The 27,838-nt window shown below is 40.1% G+C and overlaps 1 protein-coding gene across 1 annotated transcript in view; it reads right to left on the reverse strand.

The window, feature by feature from the left end:
* The window catches only part of astn1 (astrotactin 1), a 1,971,124-nt gene that overhangs the window by 808,816 nt on the left and 1,134,470 nt on the right, over positions 1 to 27,838 (reverse strand). The window contains exon 11 of the mRNA XM_048538653.2: positions 17,632 to 17,782. Coding sequence (XP_048394610.1) covers positions 17,632 to 17,782 — 151 coding nt within the window. The remainder of the gene's footprint in view (positions 1 to 17,631; positions 17,783 to 27,838) is intronic.

A 27,838-nucleotide genomic window follows, 5' to 3' on the forward strand; every position in this document is an offset into this window, starting at 1 on the left:
TTCGCTGATTATTGCACAACATTCAGCACCATTCATGACTCCTCAGATACTGAAGCAGTCCATGCCCAAATGCAACAAGATCCGCACAATATCCAGGCTTGGGCTGACAAGTGGCAAGTAACATTTGTGCCACACAAATGCCAGGCCATTACCATCTCCAAGATGAGTTAATCTCCATCCTCCCTTGACATTCAATAGTGTTACCATCACTAAATCCCCCACTTTTAACATCCTAGGGGTTATCATTGATCAGAAACTCACCTGGTCTCACCACATAAACACAGTGGCTACAAGAGCTGGTCAGAGGCTAGGAATATTGCAGCAAGTAACTCACCTCCTGACTCCCTACAGCTTGTCCACCATCTACAAGGCAGATTTCAGGAATGTGATGGAATACTCCTCACCTGCCCAGGTGGATGCCACTCTAAAAACACTCAAGAAGCTTGACACTATCCAGGACAAAGCAGCCTGCTTGACTGGCACCACATCTACAAGCATCCACTCCCTCCATCATGCCAATAACAGCAGTATGTACTATCTACAAGGTGTACTGCAGAAATTAACCAAAGATCCTTAAACGACACCTGCCAAATGTCTGACTATGTCCACCTAGAAGGACAAGGACAGCAGATAAATGGGGATACTACCATCTGCAAGGTGTCCTCCGAGCCACTCACTGTTCTAACTTTGGAATATAATGTTGATCCTTCACTGTTACAAGAGCAAAATTCTGGAACTGCTCCCTATGAACACTAACCCACAGAGGGTGGCCTGCAGCAGTTCAAGAAGGGCACTCATCATCATCTTTGACGGCAACTATGGACAGGCAATAAATGCTAGCCAGCCATCAATGCACCCATTCCAACAGATGAATTAAACAAAAATCAGCCAGCCAGCCTGCCACCCCCCCACCCCACCCCCGCCAGCCTTGTAAACGAGTGTATGTATTTGGAGAAATTAAGTTCAAAGAGAAATCTTTCAAAAATAGTAAGGAACCTTGCAAACAGATCTTTTGACAAAGATTACATGATTGCTTTTCCTTCACCTGGTTTAGTTTTCTGTTTTTGCCTATATGCATAAGGGAAATTTATAAGCATTGAGTTTAATTAATTTAGTATATTTAGTGTAGCTAAAATCTGTATTTGTAATGTAAGTAAAGAAACCTAGCCCATAACTTTAATCAGCCTGGGTCTGAAAATCAGGTAGTTTAGGGATTTTGCTCATTTGTTTTGAAAAGCAAAACACAACTTTAACTTTGTGCCAACTTTGAGAAGAGCAGGGTTTCATGTTCAGTGCTACCGGTCCCCAGTGAGTTGTGAACCTTGAAATACTATATCGCTCAAAGGGGCTTTTACAGTTCAGATGTGGACAGGATGTCTCTTTCTGGAGTATCCAGGATTAGGGATTTCTGCTGAAAAAAACAGGTCACCCCATTTAAGAGATGGGATAATTTGTTCAGAGATAGTATGAACTGCCGATGCTGGAGTCAGAGATAACACAGTGTGGAGCTGGAGGAACACAGCAGGCCAGGCAGCATCAGAGGGAGCAGGAAAGCTGACACTTCAGGTCAGGACCGTTCCTCAGAAAATGTCTGACCTGAAATGTCAACTTTCCTGCTCCTCTGATGCTGCCTGACCTTCTGTGTTCCTCGAGCTCCATGCTGGGAAAATTTGTTTTTGTCTTAGAGTCTTTGTGCTCTGAAAAACTCTCTCTACTTGAAAAGGTGGCAGAAATAGAATCTTTGAATATTTTTGACTGAGCTGTATAGATTCTTAGAAAGCAAGGGAGCTGAAAGGAGCTCAGCAGGAATGTGGATTTTAGCATGCAATACGATCTGCCATGATTTTATTAAATAGCAGAGCAGGCTCAAGGGGCTGAATGGCCCACTCCTGCTCCTTTGTTGGTCCATTTGTACGACATGTGCAGTGCCTGTGTGGTGATTATGCTGTGCCTGAAAATGGGGCGCAAATGGATTGCTGTCACATTCTGTTGCGAAAAGAACAATTGATGGAATAAATCTGAATTAAGTCTGCATCTAAGCCTGAAACATGAGTTGGGTTTTGACATTGGTTTAAATGCGGCAATTATGAGAATCCGTTTTCAATCATTTAACAGTAAACACTGCTAGGTACATCTGACTGAAGCAGACTGATGTCCACATATCGTCTTGAGATGTTTTCTGACTACCGATGGGAAAGTAGCAAAGTGTGCCGTAATTACCAACCGTGTTTTGTGAACAGGATAGAAGGGAACAGAGTTCAATTGCCCAGTTATCATTGCTGTTCCCTTATCTCTTCTGTAATGGGCATCCTTCAGAACACCTATGAAGGATGAAGTCCCGTTCACCCTATCACAAGCTTGCCTTGTCAAATAGTGACAAGGGCTGACTTGTTTGACCTTGAAACAAACCTACTTAATGGTCTATCTTTCGGGTAAATGGGCAATATCAAAGAAACAAATTGTTGTAAGTGCCCCAGTGTTGATTACCCAGGATGTTGGCAGGAATAGAGGGTCTGAGTGACAAGGACAGGCTGAGTAATTTGGGACTTTTTCACTGGAATGTAGGAGGTTGAGTGGTGACCTTTGAGAAGTTTATAAAATCATGAGGGGTGTTAATATTGTTTGTGGCAGGTGCCTTTTTCCTGAGGGTGGGAGATTTAATGACTGGGCGGAATATTTTTAAGGTAGAGGAGAAACATTTAAAAAAGACATGGTGGTGGCAACTCTTCTTCTTTAAGCACCAGTGGTTTGCATGTGGTTTTCAGAGGAAGTGGTGGATATGTGGACAGTTAGAACATTTAAAAGGCATTTGGATAAGTACATGAATAAAAATTGTTTTGAAGGATATGGGCCAAGTGCAGGCAAGGGTGGCTAATTTTGTTTGGAATTGTAATGAGCATGCACTGATTGGGCCAAAAGGTTTGTTTTGTGCTGTATGACTCTCTGACTCTACTTATATCCAAGTAAACATTGTATAAGATTTAAGAAAATTGTGCCAAGACAATTTGAAGGCTGTAGCAATAGTCATAGGATACCTGTATTGAGCAATATGAGGTTGTGAGGAAGTTGGAGTAAAGGAAGCATTTTAGCTTGTCAAAGGGAGCCGGTTTAAGTGGGAATTTTTAGGTGCCATTGCTCAGTCAATTATGAGGGATAGAAATGCGTTTAGCTTTGGGAATGGCGAAACTTGGTCTTGCTCAGAGAAAAGTACAGTGTGATGAACTCCTATTCTGGTGATGGCTGTCTTCGGCTTTCCTTACTGTCAATTACTGTTGCCTTGAGCCAACAGATAGGAAGCGGTCATAATCGTGCATTCGAAAATGTGTGACAGTAAGTAACCTAGATAATAAAGGAACATAATCCTGAACAGAGCTGAGAACTAAGCAAAGAATTATAATGTTTTGCTTGTTGATGCAACGTGGTATACGTCAGTGAGTCAGATTTTTGCTGTTTAGTGATGTGAATAGTGTGCAAATGTGACACCATGTGCTATTACAACCATTGATTATTGCAGTTGATCTTTGTTCCCAATTGCTTCATATATTCTCCACGTCTTCCAATTGTGTTGGATCACTTTAAGCCAATTACAATTATGTGACAGAAAGGTGGAACGTCAAGGGCAGTGTATGCAGAATATGGGACTTTTAGCATATGTTAATAGCAAGTCGAAACACAAACTGCTTTATTGCACAGATATGCTGGGTAATCAGGACATAGATGTTGTTTATAAAAAGGATTTGGAATCCTTTGTTGAATGTCACCCTACAACATATAATCGCAAACATTAGCATCAGTGTTTCCTGTTATTGTATATTGACACACCAGTATCGTACACTGAAGTAGTAATATATTCACTAGCACCTCATAGAATCATAGCATTTCTATGGAGTGGAAGCAGGCCATTTGGCCCATCTAGACCACACCGACCCTCTGAAGAACATCCCACCCAGACCCAGCCCCCTACCCTATCCCTAAAATCCTGTATTTCCCATGGCCAATCCACCTAACCTGCATATCTCTGGGCTGTGGGAGGAAACCTGCACAGACTGCGTGTGCAAACTCCACACAGACAGTCACCCGAGGTTGGAATCGAACCCGGGTCCCTGGTACTATGAGGCAGCAGTGCTAACCTAATTATAAATAATTGGCATACAAAGCATGATTGAAAAATCGTCAGATTATAAAGTTAATTAAGAAAAAGAATATTGTCTAGAAGACATCAAAACTGGAGAGACAGAACCAGGCATGTAAATTTATTTAATTTGTGAAACGATGCAATAGCAGAACATCTCACTTAATGATCAAGTATCAGAAGATTAGACGATGTATATTAGTAACAATCTGAGCATCACTGTTTACCATTGCCACATCACTTTTCATTGTGATCTCTTATGCCACTCAACTAATGACCTTTTTTTTAAACAGTTGATATCCAGTTATTCAATGGTCTATGGTTCATAACATAGAAAACACATCTAGAGTACAGGTTTGAATCTAATTGAAGATTTCAGGTGACATATGTTATCAATAGGTTGAGACTGCATGCTGGAATCTAACTGAGATCTTTAGCTGACTTATATACAGAAGAGATACATAGAAAAGTTATGTAATAAAAACTGCATGACAACCTGAGCACTCTGTCTTGTATATGATGCATAATAATTGTCTGGCAATGAAATGAAGGGAGTAATTTAATCTCAGGGTTCTGATGACATTTATAAACCAGTGAAGCTTGGTTATTCCAATAAAATGAATAAAAGATGATCTTATTGAACTATATAAAATCCTTTAGAGGGCAAATACTGGATTTACTTTCCTGGGTGGAGACCTCAAGCAAAGATCTGCAGATTGGTAAGGCATTGGGGGAAACTGAGAAAATTTGGTGACAGGGCAGTTGGAGTTGACAACTGTTCATCCACAAATGATGGAGCAGATTTTGGGGAGTGTGGGATTTGTGCTGAGAGTGGGAAGGATGTTTGATGTTGAGGAGGTCTCTGTAGTCTATATCTGCTCCTGTTTATTCTGTTCTCACATACAGTTACATGAACTTCATCAATCATTGTGTTGGCAAAGGAGGCAATTGTGTTATGTCTCAGGGCTAATGTGCAGAATAGTCTTATTTTAGTGGGACAAGCCCAATCCTCGTTAAACAATGTGACCCAATGGCATAAAAGTCTCAGTCTCCACCTTACTGAGCCCCCTTGCAGCATGTTGTGCTGAGGTAGGTGTCCTACAAACTATATTCAAATTGCTCAGTTTTAGCCAAGGCATGCCAGTGCATGTGATTTTAATATATGTAGATGGCAGAGCCAAAATAACATCTGTTGAATCCTCACCATGTTATCTATGCCTCATCCTTATGTTATAGAAGTTAACAAAAATCTCACCTCGTCAGGTAGGAAGACCTCACTGAAGGTTTAAAAAAAATGAAGCCCATCTATGGGAAATTATGAAGTCATGATAGATATGGGTTAACAGTGGTGGTTATTTTCACTTTGAAAGAAAATTCTTGAGGTACCACATCAGAGACAACCATTTTTTTATCCAGAAAAATTGCACAGAAATTGGCCAAGAAATATATTAACTGATGATCTCTTGCTCTGCTGATGTGGTGAAATAATTTTGACAGGTTAGAAATCCATTGCTTTAAGCTTACCAAGAATCGTACCCTCTACCTGAAATTTTGGAACTGAATCTTCAATGATACTGCAGTCTCTCAATACGTTGTTGAATGCTAAACTTTAACTACGATCTTGGGTTAAGGCTGAATACACAATATCCCGAATCAGTGACAGAAGCGCGAATTGAGCTGCAGTTGTGTAAGTGGTGCAATCTTAGGCAGATTGCAGAAGACTGATATAGACAAAGATTGGCATAGTTTGAAAGCTTTGGGTATGGACATTAGAATGGATAATGGAATAATACATCTTGATTACAACAGAACAAGAACTCATGTAAGAAGGAGGTGGTATACAACTAAGTGTTGAATTTAGTTATCAGAAGAGTGATGTGAAGAGCAACAGAGAAAAAAAAGGAAGCTTTAGTTGTATTCTAATGAGTTATGAACATGAAGAGAAACTGTGAAGCACCTTTTAATGCACAGCTGAATATATCCAGACAAAGCAACGACAATTATTCAATATTCCACAAAAACTTTGTCTCATCGTGTTTCCTTTTTTTGAAATGTCAGTAACAAGATAGACAATCAGAAGGATGCACGGAAAGAATTATCAGAAATATTCTGCAAAACAAATCAGCAATACAGCCGAACTGTGACAGTTATTTGTTTTTTTTAAATTGCTGTGTTGCATGAAATAACCATGGCATTAACTCTTTTATGGCTGTTTTGGACTTCCAGAAAGGTTCAGTAGCTTATTTTGCATCAAGTAGACAATAAATACCACATTTAATTGAGGGTGAGAGGGATTTTCGGATAAGTAACATTGCAACTTTTTAACGATGGGAAAATCAATATGGAGATATCATTCTTCAATGGTGAGATGGTCTAATTCCTGTGCTTTAAGCTTATATGAGTAACTTAAACTATGAATGTCAACATCACCATTTTCTACAGGAAACTTTCACTGCAAATATTGAAATATAGCAGGATGAATTCTGGTTTTGCAACAGCAAATTAGACATGCTTAATGCTCTTAATATTCTAGAATAAAGTTCCTGAAATTCATTGGTCGTCTGCTTTGTAGCTCGGATGGGACACAAACCAAATCTCATTGCAAAGCAAAAGGGAACAGTAGCATTACAAATTCCAGGATCTTCTGGCCATGCCTTAAATGAGGTCAAAGTTCTCCAAACTCTAGCCTGTGTTCGCTCACACACTCACCTCCAACCCACTAAATTGTGTAGTGGCAGCAAATTTTCCAGCTGCTTGTCAGAATTTTCGGAGTGCTGTAGAGTGGCACATACACTAACAACTAACACTTAAAGATTGTGTGCGTTTTTTGTGATGATGATTCTGGACTGAAAAGGAAAGAAAAAGCTGTTTAAAATCCAAGGATTATCAAAGGATTACTGCATCCATTTTTGAAAAAGAAAAAGCAGGTTACCTGACACACGTGGTAAGTGGTGTTGACACAGCTGTTGGCTCAAGAGGTGGGAAATCCAATTAACAAGCTGCAGTCAGGCAGCTGCATTTGAGTTGGAATTTAGTTGGCAACATGGAGCTGATTGGTCAGTAAGATGGTGACCAATTAAAACTGATGATAAAGGCCTCCTGTTGGCTAACTGCAATATGATGGGCTCCCAGGGTAGTTGAAAAGCTTGGGGGTGGGCATTTTCAGGAGAAGCTATTGGGCATCTGGAAGGGAAAGAATATTTTTTCAATGGTGGCACAAAAACAGCACGTCAAGCCTGAAGGTAGCCACTTTCTTTCCCCTCATCAGTTACTATAAGATGAATTTTTAATAAGTCTGAGACTTTTTTTCTTAGTGTGTGAGCCAGTCACTATGTGCCTCCTGCAAGAATACAAGTGGAAGTATCTGCAGAAGGAAGGAAGATTGAGAAGCAGCACCTGGATCAAGAAAAGGATCATCTCAGCAAATACTGTGGACAGGGACCACTGAAAATTTTCCTCTGCACATCACACTTTTTTACATATGTGTATGTGTGTAGAGGGAGACATTTATAAGTTGGTTACAGTATTAACTAGTTCAATTATCTGTTGACAATTCACTGTTCATCTATAGTTAGAATCTATTAACCTGCAACATACAGCAGCAACTCAATTACAGAAACCTTACTGATGATTTATGTCAACTTGGGTCTAATATAACTAAATTCTGTGCACTTTTAACTTTTGTGATGACTCCAGGAATAGGGGGACTTAATTTTCAACACTCCATGAGGTGTAAGACTTAGTTTCTCTTCCAGAAACTCTCCCACTCTGCACCCACTGAGGTGGGGTGGGCAGAGTTGGTAATGGCCCATGCTGACAGGTGCAGGAAATACAATGCAGATCCCACATCCCAAAGGATTCCATGTTTGCAAGAAATGCACAGACATGGATTAGGAGATCTATGGTTTTGATTACAGTAAACTAGATTAGTGGTCCAATTGAAACAGAAATATTTGTATTAGTCGAAAAGCACGATGGACGTTAATTTATAATGATTATTTGGAACAATTTTCATTACCTCTGTTACCGTTGCTGTCAGTGGCCTCCTTTTAAAAGTATCCAACGCTTCCTTAATTTATGGTTAACACCTACGCTACTTGACTCCCATCTCATGCAAACTTGTTACCCTATTGTTCCTGCTCAACATACCCCACAACACGACACAAGTCCGGGCTTCTTAAATTGCGCAGAATATAAAAACATGCCTCTGGATGTGTCTGCTTGCTGAACTTTGCTGCTCATTTTGAGCTTTAATGGCATAACTTCTCATGTGCTAATGCCATAATTATGTGTTTATAAATGTGCTATAATCTTACAGTCTGCATTAGAGCCTGTTCCTTGCGTACTGCTCCTAGGCCTACCATACCTTTCCTAACCTTTGATAATTTTTCTGTAGACCTGGTCCTTATTGTAACATGCTCTGAAAATGAACTACATTATCATTAATTTGAGTACTTAAAATGAAGTCTGTAACTGACCTGAATACTAAGTGAATAGGAAGTAAGCTAATTCAACCTTAATTCTAATGCCTATTGAGCAATTTTTTGAAAAAGGCTTCTAAGTTAAAAGCTAATAGCGTCTTGTACAAGCAAACAAAATACCTTGCTAATATTGGGAAGCCAAATGGAAGAGCACAGATAGGTCTAGCTCCTGGAGGAACAGTATGTTACCCTAACTGGTCTTGTCTGAAGATTATGTCTTAGGAGAACCAGGAAATGGTAAGGGTACGGAGTATAATTTCTGTCACGTTCCATCCATCTCATTTGTGGAAACCCCAGAAGTCATTGAAAGTGGGTTGTAAGAATTTTCCCAGCTCCATAGAAGAATGGCTGGCTGGTGGAGATCCTGAGAAATTTGAGGCTTAGTCACTTTAGGTTGGTTTCCTGTTCATTTCTGCCTCAGTGGGACACTCCCAGAATTGGCTCTATGATCAACCATACGTGGCAGCCAATAAATGCACCCAAGGCCTGACTTGATGTCTGTTTTGGGATGGGGCTGATATTTTCCAGCTCTTGTGGGGGCCGATCACTGCTCAGCAGGTCATTGTAGAGGGATCTCCAGAGCAGCTGGGGGAGAGGGTGCTATCAGAGATAGACTGCCCAAATGACAGGGTTATAACATCAAGGCTGTATTATTATCTGCCACTGTTCCAGCAAAGAGTCAAAAAGGGCTTACAGCCTCATTTTTTTTCTAATTAAGTGAATGGCTTCTGTAAAAATCTGTTGACTTCTTGCTCAGCTCTCTGATTGGCCCTCTGCTTCTTTGGTCTAGTCTCCATCCTAATTGGATGATTTTCCAAAGGTACATCTTTAATCGTTCACCTGCCAGAAGATTGTAATCACTGCAAGTCATAACCATTTACAGATTCCCAACATGGGCTCACAGTGGACAATGAGATACCGCCAACAGAATCCAATCTCCAGAATCTAGTGTGTTCACCATCTTGAGGATTTAACTAGGTTTACAGGTGTCTTAAGAACCTACATGCCTTTGGAAGTGCTTGACAGAATTTCTCTTGCTCTCTAACATTGTTATGCTCTCTTATTTAGCTCCGTAAGCCACTCTTGATGTAGAAGATATGGAAACGAACCTTTTCCAAGTCAGAGATATCTTTTAGGGTAAGGAGGTATCATTTATAGAAGCCAAATTATATTGTTGCAGTTTCCAACTATCAGGTATGTCAATTAACTGCAATTATCTAAGATTAGGAAAGGTGAAGCTTATACACATTAGCAGATCTTTGTCATTTGTGTAGTTACGACATGGAATAGATATATACCTTTGCTCAATTAGCAATTCTTTAAGTTGTGATTTTGAGACCAATAGTTTGTAAGAATTAGAAGCTGGACACGGCATTTTGACATTTCAACCCTGCTCTGTCTTTCAGTATACATACGCATGATAATCTTCAACCTGACTGTACCATCCCCCACTTACCTCAATTTCTTCAGTACAGTACAAACAAATCTATCGATCCCTGTCTTTAATAAACGCAAGTTAACACTGCATCCACACTCTCCAGGGGCAGAACGTTTCAAAGATTGAGCACACCTTTAAGTGAAGTAATTTCTGACCTGTTGGTCTGAGACACAATATCCTAGATTCCCCTTTGTAGGGGAATTGAGCATTCAGCCTGTTAGGAAGCAGTGGAATGTATTATCAATTGCCTCTTGTTAGAACACGTATGCCCTTTTTTACATAAGGAGACTAAAGCTGGATGCAATTTTGCTAATTAAATAGAGACTTCAAAGAGCTGTATAATTGTCATAAGGTTTCTGTCAAGACTACATACCAGATGTACTCTCAAAGTGATCCATAAACTAAGACTTTAGATAAGCATTCTATAAAAATTATTGAACACTTCAATGTAGACACAACCTGCAACACAATTTGATGCTCTAAGCAAGGTTGAGGATTGGATTATTACACAACTATTGTTGAAGGTTACTTAAAGAAAATGCAGTAATTAGCTAAAATTTACTTGCTTTAAACTTTTGTATGTGCAAGAACAAAAACTACCAAGGAGATGGAAACATGGTCTCTAATATCATTGCCTGCCTGACCTGTTTGAAGATCCTATTTTTCAAGTGAAGGGGGTGAAACACAAAGTAGGTTTCAACAGCTCTGATGGCTCCTGTAGTCAACTAGTCAAAAGTTGCTCGCACAAGTGGACCAAGAAGACCAGGTTCTGGGAGTAAATGAAAGGTCCTCTGTTTCACTTTTATGGGACAACTCATCATAATCCTTTGTATAGCCTGGTAGGTACAGCAGCCCTTTTTAACTATCCCAATTGTTTTTCTCAGTCTCCTTGTTGCGAAGGAAGTTGCTGTTTCATGATGTCTCTCTCATGGTGTACCGAGAGGTTATTTTTTTAAAATGGCTGCCTGCACCTAGCTTTTGTCATCATCAGCCAAAATGGCTGCAAATCCCAACTCTCGATGTCCTTGTTCCATAAAGCAAAATTAAGCTGGAATTTCTTGTGATGTCCTTCTTGTCATCTACTAAAGGCTACGGAAGTTTTGAGTGTTTACATTTGTTGAGGGTTCAATGAACAGTAGCAGAGCCACAGAATTCATCAACAAGCCTTTCTGATTGACTCTTGAGATAACAGCACAGCCTGTCTGCTTTTGCTTGTTGCTGAATTCATGAGAAGCTGTGTTGGATTTGGGGCCATTTTTTGAGTTTCCCCTATTACCATTTTAAAGACAGACTAACTTTTTTCACAACATATGTATTATAGGGACACAATCTGAAATACTTTCTTGGCTCTTGAGCTTTTGGTGCAAAAGGATTGGAGTTTACTATTTACATTTCTAAGTTTTTGCGGCTTCTTTTTTTTAATGAATTATGATTGGCACCATATCTACAGTTATTCACTCCCTCTGCCACTGACACTCAGTAGTAACACTGCGCACAATCTACATGGCGCACTACAAAAATTGAACAGTAACTTCCAAATCTACAACATGACCATAAAGAGGGATAAAGGCAGCAAATACAAGGAAATACCTCTCCCCGTAAATTCCTCTCCAAGCCACACAATATCTTGATGTAGAAATACAGTTCCTTCACTGTCACTGGGTCAAAATCCTGAAACTTTCTCTCTGACAGCTTTGTAGGCGTATATCAAATAGGCTGCAGCAATTCAAGGAGGCAGCTCACCGCCACCTTCTCAAAGGCAACAAGAGTGAGAAATGAATGTTCACCCAGCCAGCAACACCCAAATTCCACAAATGAGTAAAGACATGGAAAAGAACATTGTGTTTCTCTGTAAACATTTCCTAGCCACTCAGCACAAAAAATACTTCTTGTTTCATTATCCACTTTGGCTGGGCAACATAATTGCATACTTTGTTACATTCTATTCCATCTGCCGTGTTCTTGCCTCTTTGAACCTACCACATTGTTGACTTTCTGACCTAACTCCGCACCATCAACAAACTTGGATTGAGTACAATTAGCTGCTTCATTAAAATCTAAGATATGGATGATAAATAGCTGAGACCCAAACACTGGTCCTTCACCTGTTACATTTTGCAGACCTGAAAATGCCCTCTTCATTCTTGCCCTTTTCCCTGTCCATCAGCCACTTCTTAAATTCACGCTAAACGCTACCCCAATTGCAGGAGACTTAATTTTGTGCAATTATTTCATTAAATGCTTTTTGAAAAATACAAGTACACTTTATCCACTGCCTCTTACCAGTTACGGTCTCAAAAAATCTCTTATATTTGTCATCATTATTCCTCTTTCACAAATCAATGTTGGCTCTGCCTAAAACGATAAATCTGTAATTGCCCTATTAACATGTCCGAAGTAACAAACTGAAACATTTTCCCTTACAGGGCTAAACTCTGAATAATTACCAGGGCATATCTTGGCCTTCATAAATCGAGATTTGTAATTCAGCATATCTTCTCTGCGTTTTTTTGAATTTCTGTAAAGTTCTGGGTAAACCAGAACTAGAATATGGCACTCAGTTTGTATCATCACAATTTAGGAAGGATGAGGGGATTTTTAAGAGCAGGTTAATCAGAATCGTTCTAGAAATGATGGATTTTATTTCCAATGTTAGTTCTGGAGCAAAGAAGGCCGCAAGGAATCTCAACACTGTATAAGATTGTGATAAGGTTTATATAAGTTAGACAAATCAAAATAGTTCACTGACAAATTTATAACATTATGCTGTGTATAGATAGTGTTGACGGTCAGAAGCTTTATCCCCAGAGTTGAAATGTCTAATACTAGGGGGCATGCATTTAAGCAAACGGGGCAAAGTTTCAGGGGTATGTGGGTTATGGGGGATGGGTCTGGGTGAGATATATCAAGGGGCAGTGTGGACTGTTGGGCCGAATGGCCTGTTTCCACACTGTTGGTAATCTAATCTTAGAAAAAAAGGTTCAAAGAAGATGTGAGGGGCAAGGTTTTTTTTTAAAATGGAGTGTGGTAGATGCCTGGGACGCACTGACAAGGGTGGTGATGGAGGCAAATACGATAAGGGCATTTAAGGGCTTTTCGATAAGCGCATGAATAAGCAAGCAATGGAGGGATATGGACTAAGGGCTGGCAGAAGGAATTAGTCTAATCTAGTGTCAAATTCAGCACAATACTGTGCGCTGAAGGCGCCTGTTCCTGTGCTGCTCAGGTCTATATTCTATATTCTAATTCATGGAAACAACGGTAGAAGGATTTGAGAAGACTATGAGGGAAATGTTATGCAGCAAGTAGTAATTATCTGGAACTCACTATTAACTAAGGGAAAGGAAAGGGTGATGCTCAATGATTTATACAATGAATTTTAATGGGGTCCTGATCAAAACAAACTTGCAGGGCTACAGGGATTTAACAGGAGAATGGGATTTTTTAAACATTCATTCTTTCATGAAATGTGTGTGTTGATGGCTGGGCCAGTCTTTATTGTCTAATCATACTACCCTTGAGATGGTGGTGATGCGCTGCAATCTATATGTTGTCAATGCACCCACAGTGCTGTGAAGATGTGAGTTGCAGGATCTAGACCCAGTGTCATTGAAGCAGCAATATTGTTTTAAGTCAGTAGGCTCAATGGCATGGAGGCAGACTTCGAGCTAGACACGTTCCCATGTATCTGCAGCCTCTAGTTAGTCCCTCTAGTTAGAAGAGGTTTGGAGGGGTAGGGGTAACTGCCAAGATTACTCTGCTGAGAGTTTACATGAATCCAATGCATCTAGAAAATCTTGTTTTGAGCCTTCATGACTACGACCTGACAGATATTAGCGAGTTTTGAGAAGATTTGTAGCTCGGGTTGAGGTTCTGGATGTGAGTTTGCTCACTGAGATGGAAGGTGGTAATGCAGAGACTCGAACAAACAGCTCTGCCAATCATCCAACCCAAACTTTGGGTCCGCTATGTGGATGGCACCTTTGTCATCACTGAACAAAACAAATTAGAGGAAACCTTCAAGGCCATCAATAATACCCTTACTGGCATAACATTCACAAAAGAGGAGGAAAACAACAACAAACTGCCATTCCTAGATGTCACAGTAGAGCGAACAGCCAATGGGGAACTTCAAACCAGCGTCTACAGGAAAACAACACATACGGACCAAATACTGAACTACAGGAGCAACCATCCCAACACCCACAAACGAAGCTGCATTAGAACATTATTCCAACGAGCCACCACACACTGCAGCACAGAGGAACTACGCAGAGCAGAAGAAAATCACCTATACAGCGTATTCAAAAAGAATGGGTACCCTATGAACACAGTCCGCTGATTCCTCAGCAACAAACCCAAACAAACAGACAAAACAGGCTCAGAAACCATAACCATAACTCTCCCCTACATCAAAGACATTTCTGAAATGACTGCCAGACTACTCGGACGTCTTGGCATCAGGGTAGCCCACAAACCCACCAACACACTAAAACAGCAGCTAATGAACTTGAAAGACCCTATACAGACAACAAATAAAACGAACGTCATCTACAAAATACCTTGCAAGAACTGTGACAAACACTACATTGGACAAACTGGCAGGAAGCTAGCCACCAGGATACATGAACATCAACTAGCCACAAAACGACATGACCCACTATCACTCGTATCCTTACATACAGATGAGGAAGGACACCACTTTGATTGGGACAACACATCCATCCTAGGACAAGCCAAACAGAGACATGCACGAGAATTCCTAGAAGCATGGCATTCCAACCGGAACTCCATCAACAAACACATTGATTTGGAGCCAATCTACCATCCCCTGAGAAAAAGAACAGGAAATGACATCACCAATGCAGGAAATGACATCACCAACCCAAGGAAACCTAAACAGATAAATAGAAAGCGGGACATAACACCAGCGCTTCGTCGGAGGCTCACTGATGATGTTACCTAGAATGGTGACGAAACATCTGAAACTAACCTTCCAGCTCAGCGAGCAAACTCACATCCTGACAGATATTATTCACACTGGCCTATACTTGTCTGTTTTCTCTCTTACAAGTTTGAATAGCTTGGTTATCGTCGTAACATTTTTTTCTCAGGAACAGCTCCTTAATATAAGAAATACTGAAACATCAAAAAAAAACAATCATTACCTTGTTGTCAAATCTCTTAAAACTGAGGGTCAAGGTTGTCAGGCCCAGGGAATAAGTTGCTACTTGGTCCCATTAATTTCTTTGGTGCTGTTTCTATGTTTGTATTGATTTCTTTAAGTTCCTTATCCTTGATTTGTCTTTTTTCTAGAAAATATTTCTTTCTATACTGTGATGACAGATGGTGAATAGTTCTTTGATGTTTCTATTTCCTGATTCCCCTTTATATTCCCACCTGTGGTGCTGTTGACTTGCATTAATCTGTTCCTGTTTACAAGTCTATAGAAATATTTGGTATCTGTATGTCTCTTACGAGTCTATTCTCAACTTTTTCTTTCAGTTTTATTCTTAATTTATTTTTTCTGAATTCCAAAGTTCTCAGGTTTACTGCTGTTTCTGGTAGCATTGTGATCTCTTTCTTTCATATTATCTTTGGGATAATCCATGAGACAAATATTGACCTTATTAAATCCTGCAATCCCACCTACTTTTGAGAAAAATTCCAGACTTCCCACAGCAGAGCTGTCAAACTGGGGAGGGGTGGGGGGGGGGGGGTGGTGGGGGAGGGTCAGCACCACTGCCAATTCCCCAGGCTTCCGAATGCCCAGGGTGTGCTGCCCTCATCCCCACTCAGTGATGACAAAATATCATTTTCTCAAACTTAACCCACAACTCCCAACATATCATCACGAGCCTTCAGATTTAAGCAGAATGTGGAGCAAAAATTATAGTTAGGGACATCAAAACCAGTTTTTTTTAAAGTGCAGTCTTCTGTCTTTAAAACATTAATATCCTAGAACAGCATAAAATCAGAACGGAACTTGATTTATTCAAGTCACTGGAAATTTATGGCTGCAATGACACATTTTGTTATACATGATGAAATTCCACTCGTGTTGTGAAGCAGCAAATTCTCCCCCTTTCTGCAAGATGTCTGCTGAATGAGCTAATGAAGCTGGAGTATGGCATTTTAAGTTAGAGATATCGTAGTGAGTTCATTGAAATGGCGATTCCACTGCAAGAAAGTGTTTTGTGTTGTGCTGTGAAGCGCCAACTGCTATGTCTGAACAAGAGAACATTATTCCCACCTTGAAAGAAACACCAATTATTTACGGTTATTTGGCCAAGCAAACAGGAACCATCTTAATCAACAAAAACAAACTGTCCACGACATATTCGTCTGGAACAATGAAGTACCACCAAGGCTATGATTAATCAAATTGCTGTCTATGTTCTGAAGCACCTGGTGCCATTTAAACAGATAAAAAAGTGCCAGCACTGAGTGTCTAAAAGGGTCCAAGAGCTCTATTACATTACTTATGAACAAACAGATGTATATTTACAGTTGACAATGATCAGGAAGACTGAACTACTTCTCATCTCTTCTTTAATTTGCAACGTCAAAAGTGTCCATCATTCGAAATATAAGATAAATGTGTCCAAAAATGACCATGAGTTAGTGAAAGATAATCAAACTGTAAGCCCAATTTCTGTACTAGAGCTAATAATGTTGGGTGCTGTCTTTTCATGACATTCAGTGAACTGAGACAAGGCTGAAGTGGGGAAACTATGTTTTCCTCAGTGTGTTACTGCTGCCATCTCTTTTGACAAAAAGAGCAGACTTTTTGAGAATGAGACTTGATATATAAAAGACTATCAAAGGCTATTTGCTGAAAACTTTACATATAATGCCAAGACCTTCCTGAGGCAAAAGACAAAACCACTGACTGTGATTTTTGACGGCCCTTCCGATCTCAGTTCGGACCCATAAGATTACTGGGCAAAAATTGGATTTGTCTCATTGATCATCATTATATTGAATTTCAACTGCCAAACATGCATTAAGTGCAAGATAGTCATCAGATTGTCACACTCTCACTCACTGTCACTAGAAATGGTCATTGCTTGGCACTTGCACAATGTAAATGTCACTTGCCATTTATCAGTCCAACTTTGTATGTTGTGCCAAGTCTTGCTGCATGTGAACATGGGCTGTTTCAGTATTTGTGGATTTGTGAATGGGACTGAACACTGTATAAAATTATCAGTAAACATGTTGAGGGTAAGGGCATTGACAGAATGCAGTACAATTATGTTTGGTCATGGAGCACCACTCTGAGCAATTCATGTAATTGGAGTAAATCGCTAATTGAAGATTTGATCTAGATTGTATGGTGTAATACAAAAACATTTGAACATTTATCAGTCAGGCAATGCAAAAATGTATCACTTGATAGCTATTTAGAGCAATAGGGACCAGAATCGAAAAGACAAAAGAATACAATGCTTAATGTCCACTTAGCATCAACAAGGTACAACTTTCCATTTGTGTGTGGTCATGTTTCTTGCACGCTATAGATTTGTCACAGATACAATCAAGAATTTACAAGACATCCATGAATGAACTCTACTTACTACGCAACCACTTGAATCCAGTTTGCGATCGGAAATGCAGCAGTAGTTTCTACTACAGCCACCATTGTCCTTTGTGCAATCTCTCACAGGACCAAAAGAGTCAAGCAGAACCTCAAGGCTGTCAAAGGAAGCAGAGATCATGGCTTCTTCTCTGCAAAATATAAATGATAGAGAGATCATTAGTAGAGCATTGTTTTAAATATCAATGACTAATTAAGTCCTTTTATAAAAAATGATTTATACCTAAGGTAAGTGATAAAAATCCATGTTGGATAGCTTCTGTTTTCTGTCAATTAACTATTCATACTAGCAAACTGGATACTGGCCAGTTTTGTAAGAACGCTGTTAACCCATAACTTAAGAAACACACAAAAAAAGCTGCAAATGCTGGAAATCTGAAATAAACATTGAGAATGTTGGAGAAACTCAACAGGTCTGGGGGTCTATAGAGAGAGAGGAAAACAGAGCTAACATTTCCAGTCTGGCATGATGATTCTTCAGAATTGAAAGATGTTGCAAAGGACCATCTTGTGCCATTTCCACCACTTCCAACAGGATACCACCAACAAACGCATCGTCCCTTCCTCTCTGTTGTCAGCATTCCACAGGGCCCATTTCCTTTGTGACACAGTGGTCCACTCCTCCTTCCTCATTCCCGAATGATAACTTCCCAATGCAGTCACAGAAGGTGTAACAGTTTCCCTTTGTTTATCTCTTTCCTCTGATTATCCAGGGCCCCAAACCTTCCATGTGAAGAGCTGGATGAACAGAGCAGGCCAGGCAGCATCAGAGCAGGAAAGCTGACGTTTTGGGTCTGGACACTTCTTCAGAAATTTCTGAAGAAGGGTCCAGACCCGAAATGTCAACATTCCTGCTCAGCCTGCTGAGTTCATCCAGCTCTATACCTTGTTAGTGCGGAGTCTCCAGCATTGGTAATTCCTACTATTTCTTCCAGGTGAAGCAGTGTTTTACTTGTACTTGTTTAAATCTAGTCTACTGCATTCACTGCCCACAATGCAGTGTCCTTTCCCTTGATAAGACCAAATGCAGACTGGGTGACTGCTTTGCAGAAAATCTCCACTTGATTTGTACGAATGACCCTGATCTCCCAGTTGCTTGCCATTTCAATAAACGACCTTGTTCTCATCTGAACAGTTTTGTCCAGACCTTGATTTAGTTCCAATGAAGCAAAATGCAAACTTCAGGAACAACACCTCATTTTCCGTGTGGGCAAATTATAGCCTAGCAGTCTCAACACTAAATACTGTAACTTCAAAAACTGACCACATTATAAGAATATAAGGTGTAGAGCTAGATGAACACAGCAGGCCAAGCAACATCAGAGGCGCAGAAAGGCTGATGTTTCGGCCCTATATCCTTTCTGTTCTCTGGTTTTGTTACATTCCCTTACACCGCCTCAACAGCCTTGAATTTTTTCTGTCTTGTTTACTTTGCACTTGGGTAAAGAGGGTCCATTCTCTTCCATTCACATCCATTATACATCTATTTTTCATTCGTACCATCATTTAACAATCCCCCTGTCTTTTGCTGGAAGCCCCCCACCGACAACCTTCTCACTTGCCATACATTTTCTATATCTGCCAGAAGTAAAGTAAAACATTTTCTAGTTCTAAAGAACTTGAAATGTTAACTCTGTCTCTCTACAGATGCTGCTGGACCTGCCGAGTTTCTCCAGCATTCTCTATTTGTTCCAGCTGTCCAGCATCCAAAGGATTCTGCTTTAGTCACAACATTATTTTAGAAATATTGACAAACCCACTTCTTCTTTTCAAACTTGGCTGGAAATCAACAAGGTCCAGGCACCTAAGAAAAGGAAGTGTCCCTCTGGCCCCATGCAATTAACACTTTCCCAGAATGTAGGTTCCAGAACACACTCTGTCTCCTGGAAGAATGGCTCTGAGAGTAGATCTGTCACATGATCCCTCCCACCTGACACCCCTCCAATAGGATTTGAGGCTACAATGTGTCTCTCTCCCTCAATCTTACATTTTTTTCTTGATGGTTGAGTGCATAACTGTTTTGAGAATGGTTCTATCTTCCCTCTCCTTTTAGCTTTTTGAGCTGTTAAGTGTAGACCGATGGGCATTTTTTCAGGTTATTATTACAAAGTAACATTGTGTTTTTGGAAAGGCTGTATCTTTGCCCATTTTGTGCAAACTTGAAAGTGCCTGACGGCTTATTTCTAATCTATACGTCTTCTTTGACTCTGACCTGCAGCGCAATTTTCTTTTACACAGAAATTCGTTACTGTGTGGAATGAATGCCAGGGAAAGCGATGGATGCAGGTAGCATTACAATGTTTAAAGGAGATAACAAGGTGTAGAGCTGGATGAACACAGCAGGCCCAGCAGCATCTTAGCGTGAACCTGTTATATCTCAGATTATAGTGCTAAACAATGCTTAGTTTTATAATGCATGTAACAGAGTTCGAAAGAAGCTTAAGCTTGGAGATACCAAGGTGTAGAGCTGGATGAACACAGCAGGCCAAGCAACATGAGAGAAGCAGGAAGGCTGATGTTTCAGGCCTAGACACTTTTTCAGAAAATTGTTTGGAGATAGTTCTTCATCCTGGCTTCTCTTTTACTCTATCTTGAACCTGTACTCTTCGATGCAGCCATAAAATGACATGTTAAAAGAGTGAGGTTGGGAGGCAGGTTTTGGAGGCCACGTGTAGAGGAAGAAATGGCTATGCAGTAACTTTTTGGGATGCATTTGGTGTGCACAGGACACCCACTAAAGGGTGCACTCAATCTCCTTCCACTTGTGGTTTTCAAAAATGGCTGATCACTCCCAGCAGAATGGCAATTCTAATACTCCCTGGCATTGAGAGACTAGTGCTTTCATGCTGGGCAAGTAGCATGGGAAAAGAAAGTATTAGTCAACAAATTCACTTGCCACTGGATTTGGGCATCATTGATGATACTTCTCCAAAGCTGTAGGTTGTCGAAACCTCCAAAATACATTGGACCTCTGGAACATGGTTATAGAAGGGCATGTTCAGGCAATTAGAGAATGAATTGCTTTTGAGATGTCCTCAAAGTATCCTTGAAGAGGCTACACATCCCTGCTGACTCACGTTAGTCTCAGGTTTACGACCAATCAAAGCGGAGAAAGCTCATTCAGGAATGCGTCAAACCCTTGTGTTTGAGATCTTGGCACACTTGAATGATCAATGAAAGATTAACAACACAAATCCTGTAAATGTGACATTTCAGGATTGACAGAATATTGGCAACTTTACCAATAAAAAGTAAGTCCCAAAGGAATATAGGGCTATTACCTCATTCATTCTGTAGGTCACCACACCTCTGGTGAGGTTGAGAAAGTGGAACTTTCATGATTACCCCTGTTGCAATGGGAACTGAACTTGCACTATTAGCAGGACTCTGTGCCACAAACCAGCAGTTCAGCCAACTGAGCTAACTGACCCTAAAATTAGTGGTAATGTTAAAGAAACTAACTTTAAAGTCTACCTCACAACTCAACAGGCTCAATAAAAATATTCAAAATATTCACATATAAATAAATTTCAAAGACTGAGTGGAGCCTACATTCTATACTAGCATTTGTTTTTCCAATAGAGTGCTAGTCTCATCAATTGAAATGAGCTTACAGGTTCATTGCGCTCCCCGCGCCCCTCCCCCCACCCCGATCCCCTCAAATACTGCAGCAGCTGCCTTGCAATACAATTGGTAAATAGTTAAAAACTAAGAAGATGAAAAGGGAAAGTGTTTTCTAAGGAGCTCCTTGGAGAACAAGGCTGGTGAAATAACAATGAGGAATGAGGAAACAGGAGGAGTTCAAGAAATACTTTGCATCAGTCTTTACAGTAGAAGACATAAACAGCATTTCAAAAATACTAAATAATCAAATGATGAAAAAAAGGGGCAGGAAATAAATATGTTCTGATAGAGGACTAGAGAAATTAATGAGGCTGGAAAACAATAATGTCCTGGACTTGATGGGATGCAACCTAGTTTTTTTTAAATAGGTACAGAGGTGATGGATGCACTAGTATAATCTTCCAAGAATCCTTAGATTCTGAAAAATGCCCCAAATTGGAAAACTGTCAATATAATACCCTTATTCAAAAGGGAGGTGTGCAATAGTTAACTATGGGCTGGTTAGCTTAACAAGTGTATTTTCCAAATGACAATTCATTGTAAAGAATATAATAGCAGAGAAATTACAAACTCATTAAGTAATAAGATAGAGTCATTGTGGCTTTTGTGAAGTGAAATCAAGCCTGACAATTGTCTTAGAATTCTTCTGAGGAAGTAGCAAATAGGATAGATAAAGGGGATCCCATAGATAAAATATTTGGATTTCCGGAAGACCTCTGATAAGGTATTGCATCTAACGTTACTTAATAAATAAGAATGCACGGTATTGGGATAAAATTATAATATAAATAGAGAATTACTTTGTGATGGGAGACGGGTTCTAACAAGGGCATACTTATGGTCCACATATATAACTTTTAACTAGCTCCATGGCGATAGGGCACAATTACTTACATTACATGTTAACGACTTGTCTGAGGAAGCAGAGAGTTTGTGGATTACGCAAAATTAGCTGAGAGGACTGACAACGATGATAACGTGAGGAATCCATTGACGGATTTAAAACAGCAAAGTGAGTGAGCAAAAACATGGAAACTGGAATATCATGTGGGAAAAATGAGGGTATGGACTTTTAGAGGAAGAATAGAGTGGCTGAATATTATTTAAATAGGAAAAAGCTAGAACATAATTTTGGGTAATAGCAAAAGCAAATGGAATGTTGGCCATTATTTCAAAGGGAATAGATACAGAAATAGGGAACATTGTTAAACTAAGTAAGATACCAATCAGACCACACCTGGGATATTGTGAACAGTGATAATGGGAACTGCAGATGCTGGAGATTCCAAGATAATAAAATGTGAGGCTGGATGAACACAGCAGGCCAAGCAGCATCTCAGGAGCACAAAAGCTGACGTTTCGGGCCTAGACCCTTCATCAGAGGGTCTAGGCCCGAAACGTCAGCTTTTGTGCTCCTGAGATGCTGCTTGGCCTGCTGTGTTCATCCAGCCTCACATTTTATTATATTGTGAACAGTGTTGGTCCTCCTATCTGAGGAAACACATACAGGCATTGGGGGCAGTCCAGAGAGGTTTCGAGTAGGTCAGGTCTGTTCTCATTTGAATTTAGACAAATGAGAGTCAGCTTTATTGAAACACATAAAATTCTTTGGGACTTGACAGTATAGACACAGAAAGATTATCTTGCCTTCTTGGAGGAGCCTCGGAACAGGGGACATAAGCAAAGGAAAAGGCATTGTCCATTTAAAACAAATAAGAATGAATTTCTTCCTCAGGTAGCAAATCTGTAGAATCCTTTGCTGCAGAGGGGTGCAGAAGCTGTGACATTGAAAATATCCAAGCCCGAGACACAGGTTATAATCAGTGAGGGAATTGAGAGTTGTAGCAAAAATGCAGAAAGGATTATTAGATCAGCCATGATCACATCACATATTGGAGTGGACTCAATGGGCCAAATGGTCTACTTCTGCTTCTACATGTAATGGTCTTGATAACTGTGATTCGAACAAATTAATAGTATAGCATGTTCACACCACAGATTACATGAATATTTGCGGTGATATGAAATGTGCTTGGCAAGAACTCAGCGCAATGGAATTCAGCAATAAGGATACAACATGGTTACATTTACATATCCAGTGTGGGCTCATCGCTTTGGCCCCATCAATCTAAACACTTCTTCACTGGATTCATTAAATACCATAGCTTTGAGAGTCTCTGGAGTGTATGTTTATTTGCGGTTGTTTGCAAGACAAAATACTTGTAAAAGGCACCCTTTGACAGCACAGCGCATCAGGAATTTGAATGGTATGCATAGTACCAAGGGATTTGTAGATAATGAGCTTGGGGGGGGGGGGGTGCATAGTGGGACGTATAGGCTGGGTTGGCTTGAGCATCAGGGAGAAGGAATAGATAAAGACTGGTCCACATATACAAACAAGTGAATAATAAAATAAATGAGTGCCAAAGTGAGTATCCATGATCGTAGATTAAGTGGACTAATTTGAATTAAAAATAGTTACGTAACTACTTCTTCTCTGTAAAACCTTTTGCACAATATATAAAGATTATAAATTAAGACAACCCATAAGTACACAATTCACACAGAATATTGGAAACAGTAATAGTAAACCAAAGACACAGTCTTTATGAAATATCAAAAGGAACGGGGGCTTATTTATCTTACAAAGGAATGCTTTGCTTTCCAGTTCCTTTCTGGGAAGGCAAAGAGCTTTATCAAAACCATAGAGATCTGAGGGGGTAGCAGTACTTAATGTACAGTTGCAACTTTAGCACATTGTGACATGCCATTGGCAATAGCTGTGGCAGGGCAATGACAAATGGGAAGGCAGGTTGGAATAATGTAACAAGTATTGAGGACAAATCTCATTCTTCAATGGCTACTATTGCACACGTTTTGGGAAAACAAGAATGAATACAAATCCCCGAGGCTAAGAAATGAGAATTTTAAAAAGATTCTCAATTTTACTAAGTTCTAGCCAAGGTGACAAGACCTATGTGTGGGACTGGTTCCAATCCCATTGACTGAAGTAGCATTACTAAAGGGAAAACTTCACTAAGAAACTTCAATGCTGCTCCCGTATTTCATCAAGTGGGTGTCCAGGAAAAATTGTCATCCTTGTGTTAGAAAGTACACCCAGATTCAATCTGACAACAATTTTTATTCATGTAGGACCTTTTAATGTAATAAAATATCACAGTACACAGGAGCACCACAAGTCAAAGTATGATGCAGAAACACATAAGCAGATAGAGGTCACTTGGCCAAGAAACTGATCCTTGCTGGCATAAGGTGGGTGAGGATGGGTGTTTTAAAGGAGTAAAGTACAGTAAAGAGATGGGATAACAAGGTATAGAGCTGAAATTTTTTTTCTGAAGAAGGGTCTCGGCTCGAAACGTCAGCTTTCCTGGTCCTTTGATGCTGCTTAGCCTGCCGTGTTCATCCAGCTCCACACTTTGTTATCTCAGATTCTCCAGCATCTGCAGTTCCCATTATCTCTGGTACAAAAGATACTGTCAGCCCATGGACACTTAAAGATGTTATCTCAGATTCTCCAGCATCTGTAGTTCCTACTATCTGTAAAGAGATGGGATGCTCTATGAATAGGTCAAGTGCTCAAAGCCTAGGTATCTGTGTAGCAGAGTAATGGGAGCGGTTGAAATCAGTAACGCTCAAAAGGCCAGAATTAGAAAAGTGCAGATTTCTCAGAAGACTGTGGGGCTGAAAAGAGATTGCATGCATGGCAGGGATTGAGACCATACAGGGGTTTGAAAGCAAGAATGGCAAGTTTTAAAAATCATAATGTTATTTGGCTGAGAGCCAATGTAAGATTTCAAACATATTGGTGGTAGGAGGATGGGACTTTGTGCCACTCAGGACATGGACGGGAGAATTTTGGATGAAATTTGAGTTTACAGAAAGTGGACTGTGAAAGAGTGATTATGCTGCTTTGGATTATCCGGGATGAAAAAGTAGTAGGAGACGAGCTCAGATGTTGGTGAACTTGGGTGATGTCGTGAAAGTTGAAATAGATGTTTTAAATGATTAAGCTAATGTAAAGTTGTAAGCGCTCCTTGGCATTAAATGTGATGTCAAATTGCCAAGGGGCAACATTTCAATAAGAAATGGGAGGGAGCCTTGTGACAGCACAGGTAACAATTCAGCAGTGGGAAGAGAAGTTATTGCAAGTGATTCGCCGAGTAAATTTACGTCAATAGGAATGGAATCAGATGAGAACAATCCCACCAACTGGGTGACAGTGGAGACATGGGAGAGAAAGACCTGTGCACAGTCTGAAGGACACAGATAAATGCAGACATGAACTGAATGTGCTTCAAAGTAGCATTGAATCTGCACAATATTCCTGAGGAACAGGAAGAAAAAGACAGTATTTGGGAGATGAGGAATGTCTATGGCAATACAACAACATTGGTTCTCTTGTTTCAGTGACAGGTACAAATATCCGTAAAACCAGATCTCTATTATTCCATCCAATGCCGATGACAGACTAGCAAGTAAATGACAAGGGAATGCAGGATTAAATTATCTGTGTACAGTATTGCTCTACTGCTAGCAATTGTAAGTAAAGGCTAACAGATGGCATTCTTGATCACTATTACACAGAGAAGCCAGATATCAGGCAGCTGCAGAATTTTCAGTGAACTGCGAGAAGCCAGAAAGGTCCAGCAAAACATACCAATAGTACACAGTGGCATACTAGTTCTGTGCTTGGAATAAAGATTGAAAACATGATCTCAAATCTCACCATGGCAACAAAAGAACATAAATTCAGTTGATAAATAAATCTAGAATAGAATGTTAGCTACTTAGTGACTGTTAGAGTTGCCCATGGCTGATGTAGTATAATAAAATGTGGAAGTGGTTTCCATTAACATAAAATGGCTGGGGAAGACTGCTAGCCAAAACAGCAGCTTCCATGGTCTGATGCTTTAAAATTAAACTGTAAACTAGAATAATTGTAACCTTCATAGATGCAGTATGTCCAAGGGATCAAGAGTAAGTTAATACACAAAGGGTCTTGTGAAATGTGCACAGATGAGTCCTGTTGAATGAGAAGAGAAAATGAACCTTCTGTTTGCATAGAGACATCTTGATAAGGAACGTCCTCAAGAAAATGCGAATGGAAGCCTTCATACTGATTTGGTCCAAAGTCTGGAATTGATCATGGGATTGAAGAGAAAGGGTTGATCCACATCAGTTGAGACCCCCAGGTAATGGCAGCTGCAAGCTGTATATCAAAAAAAGTTTTGAGTATACAGTCTTTTTTTGGGGGGACTGCTGACATTCAGTCTAACATAGGTAAGAGAAACCCCCTGACTATTAATTAGTAGGGATGTACTTATTAACTGGTTAAGCCTGGAATGTGGTTGAGTAACATGCATTGTGAAGGACAAGGGCAATCGATAACCGGTAAACATCATGAGGTGGTGAGACGACCCAAAGCTATCCATGGAATGATCATTCAGCTACATGATTAACCTAAAAGGAAGTGTAGGTAATCAATGAATACTACGATTGGTTTGTAAACCAAAGAGCTAAAAGCGAATGTATAAAATATATATTACCTTTTGTTCAGTGGAGATTTACCCAGAGGCTCTCTCCCCACCAGTGGTGCTGGGTGTTGAGTCATTCATTAGTCAGTCCACCCCCAACTTGATGAAAATGGAAATGGCAAGATATCATTAAAAATAAATCCAGTTCAATGGTATTTTAGGGCAAGTAAGTCCATTACTCTTACTCAGTTTGGGCAACACATGACTCCAGAGGGCAATGTTGTCGAGTCCTAACTGTTTTCTGACATGGCACGCTAGTGTTCAATTAGGCAGTTGTGGATTGCCAATAAATATTGGATTTACTCATAATGCAATATCCCTGAATAAATAATTTTCAGAAATACCCTTTATGTGTTATCTTCCTGGAAAAATTCATTGTGCATCTACAGTTGTCAATCCATTGAAAGGTAATTACATGTCTTACATAAAAACGGTCCTACTGATTTGGAGATGTTTTTAATCAACCTGTTCAGAGAGGATATTACCCACTTCTGGATCAAGTGGGGCTTGAACCCAGACCTCCTGGCTCAGAAATAGGCAACCGACTGATAATATGTGCATCTGTCAATACAGTGTGGAGCTGGAGGAACACAGCAGGTCACGCAGCATCAGAGGAGCAAGAGAGTTAACATTTCGGGTTGGGACCCTTCATCAGGACTGTGAACATTCTTCCTTCCCAACGACAATGGTTTTTCTCAGTGTGAGCGAGCAGAGACATTGCTGAGGTCTAACATATCCATAGTCTGAATTATAAGCTTCACAAAGTTAAACTTGAAAATCAGACGCCGCCTGCAGATATGTCTAAATGAGTGGAGAATCTTTTCACATTATGAATTTAACATCCACTGTTTTCTTATAATCTCATTAGCACCCAACTGTTGATGGGTATTTAATCAGCTGCATATTCACAGAATCCCTCCAGGGTGGAAGCAGGCCATTCAGCCCAATGACCCCTCACTGGCCTCAGTACAGCATCCCACCCAGACCCACCCCAACCTTGTAAACCTG

This window comes from Stegostoma tigrinum, chromosome 8 (genome assembly GCF_030684315.1).
Source record: "Stegostoma tigrinum isolate sSteTig4 chromosome 8, sSteTig4.hap1, whole genome shotgun sequence".
Lineage (NCBI taxonomy): Eukaryota > Metazoa > Chordata > Chondrichthyes > Orectolobiformes > Stegostomatidae > Stegostoma > Stegostoma tigrinum.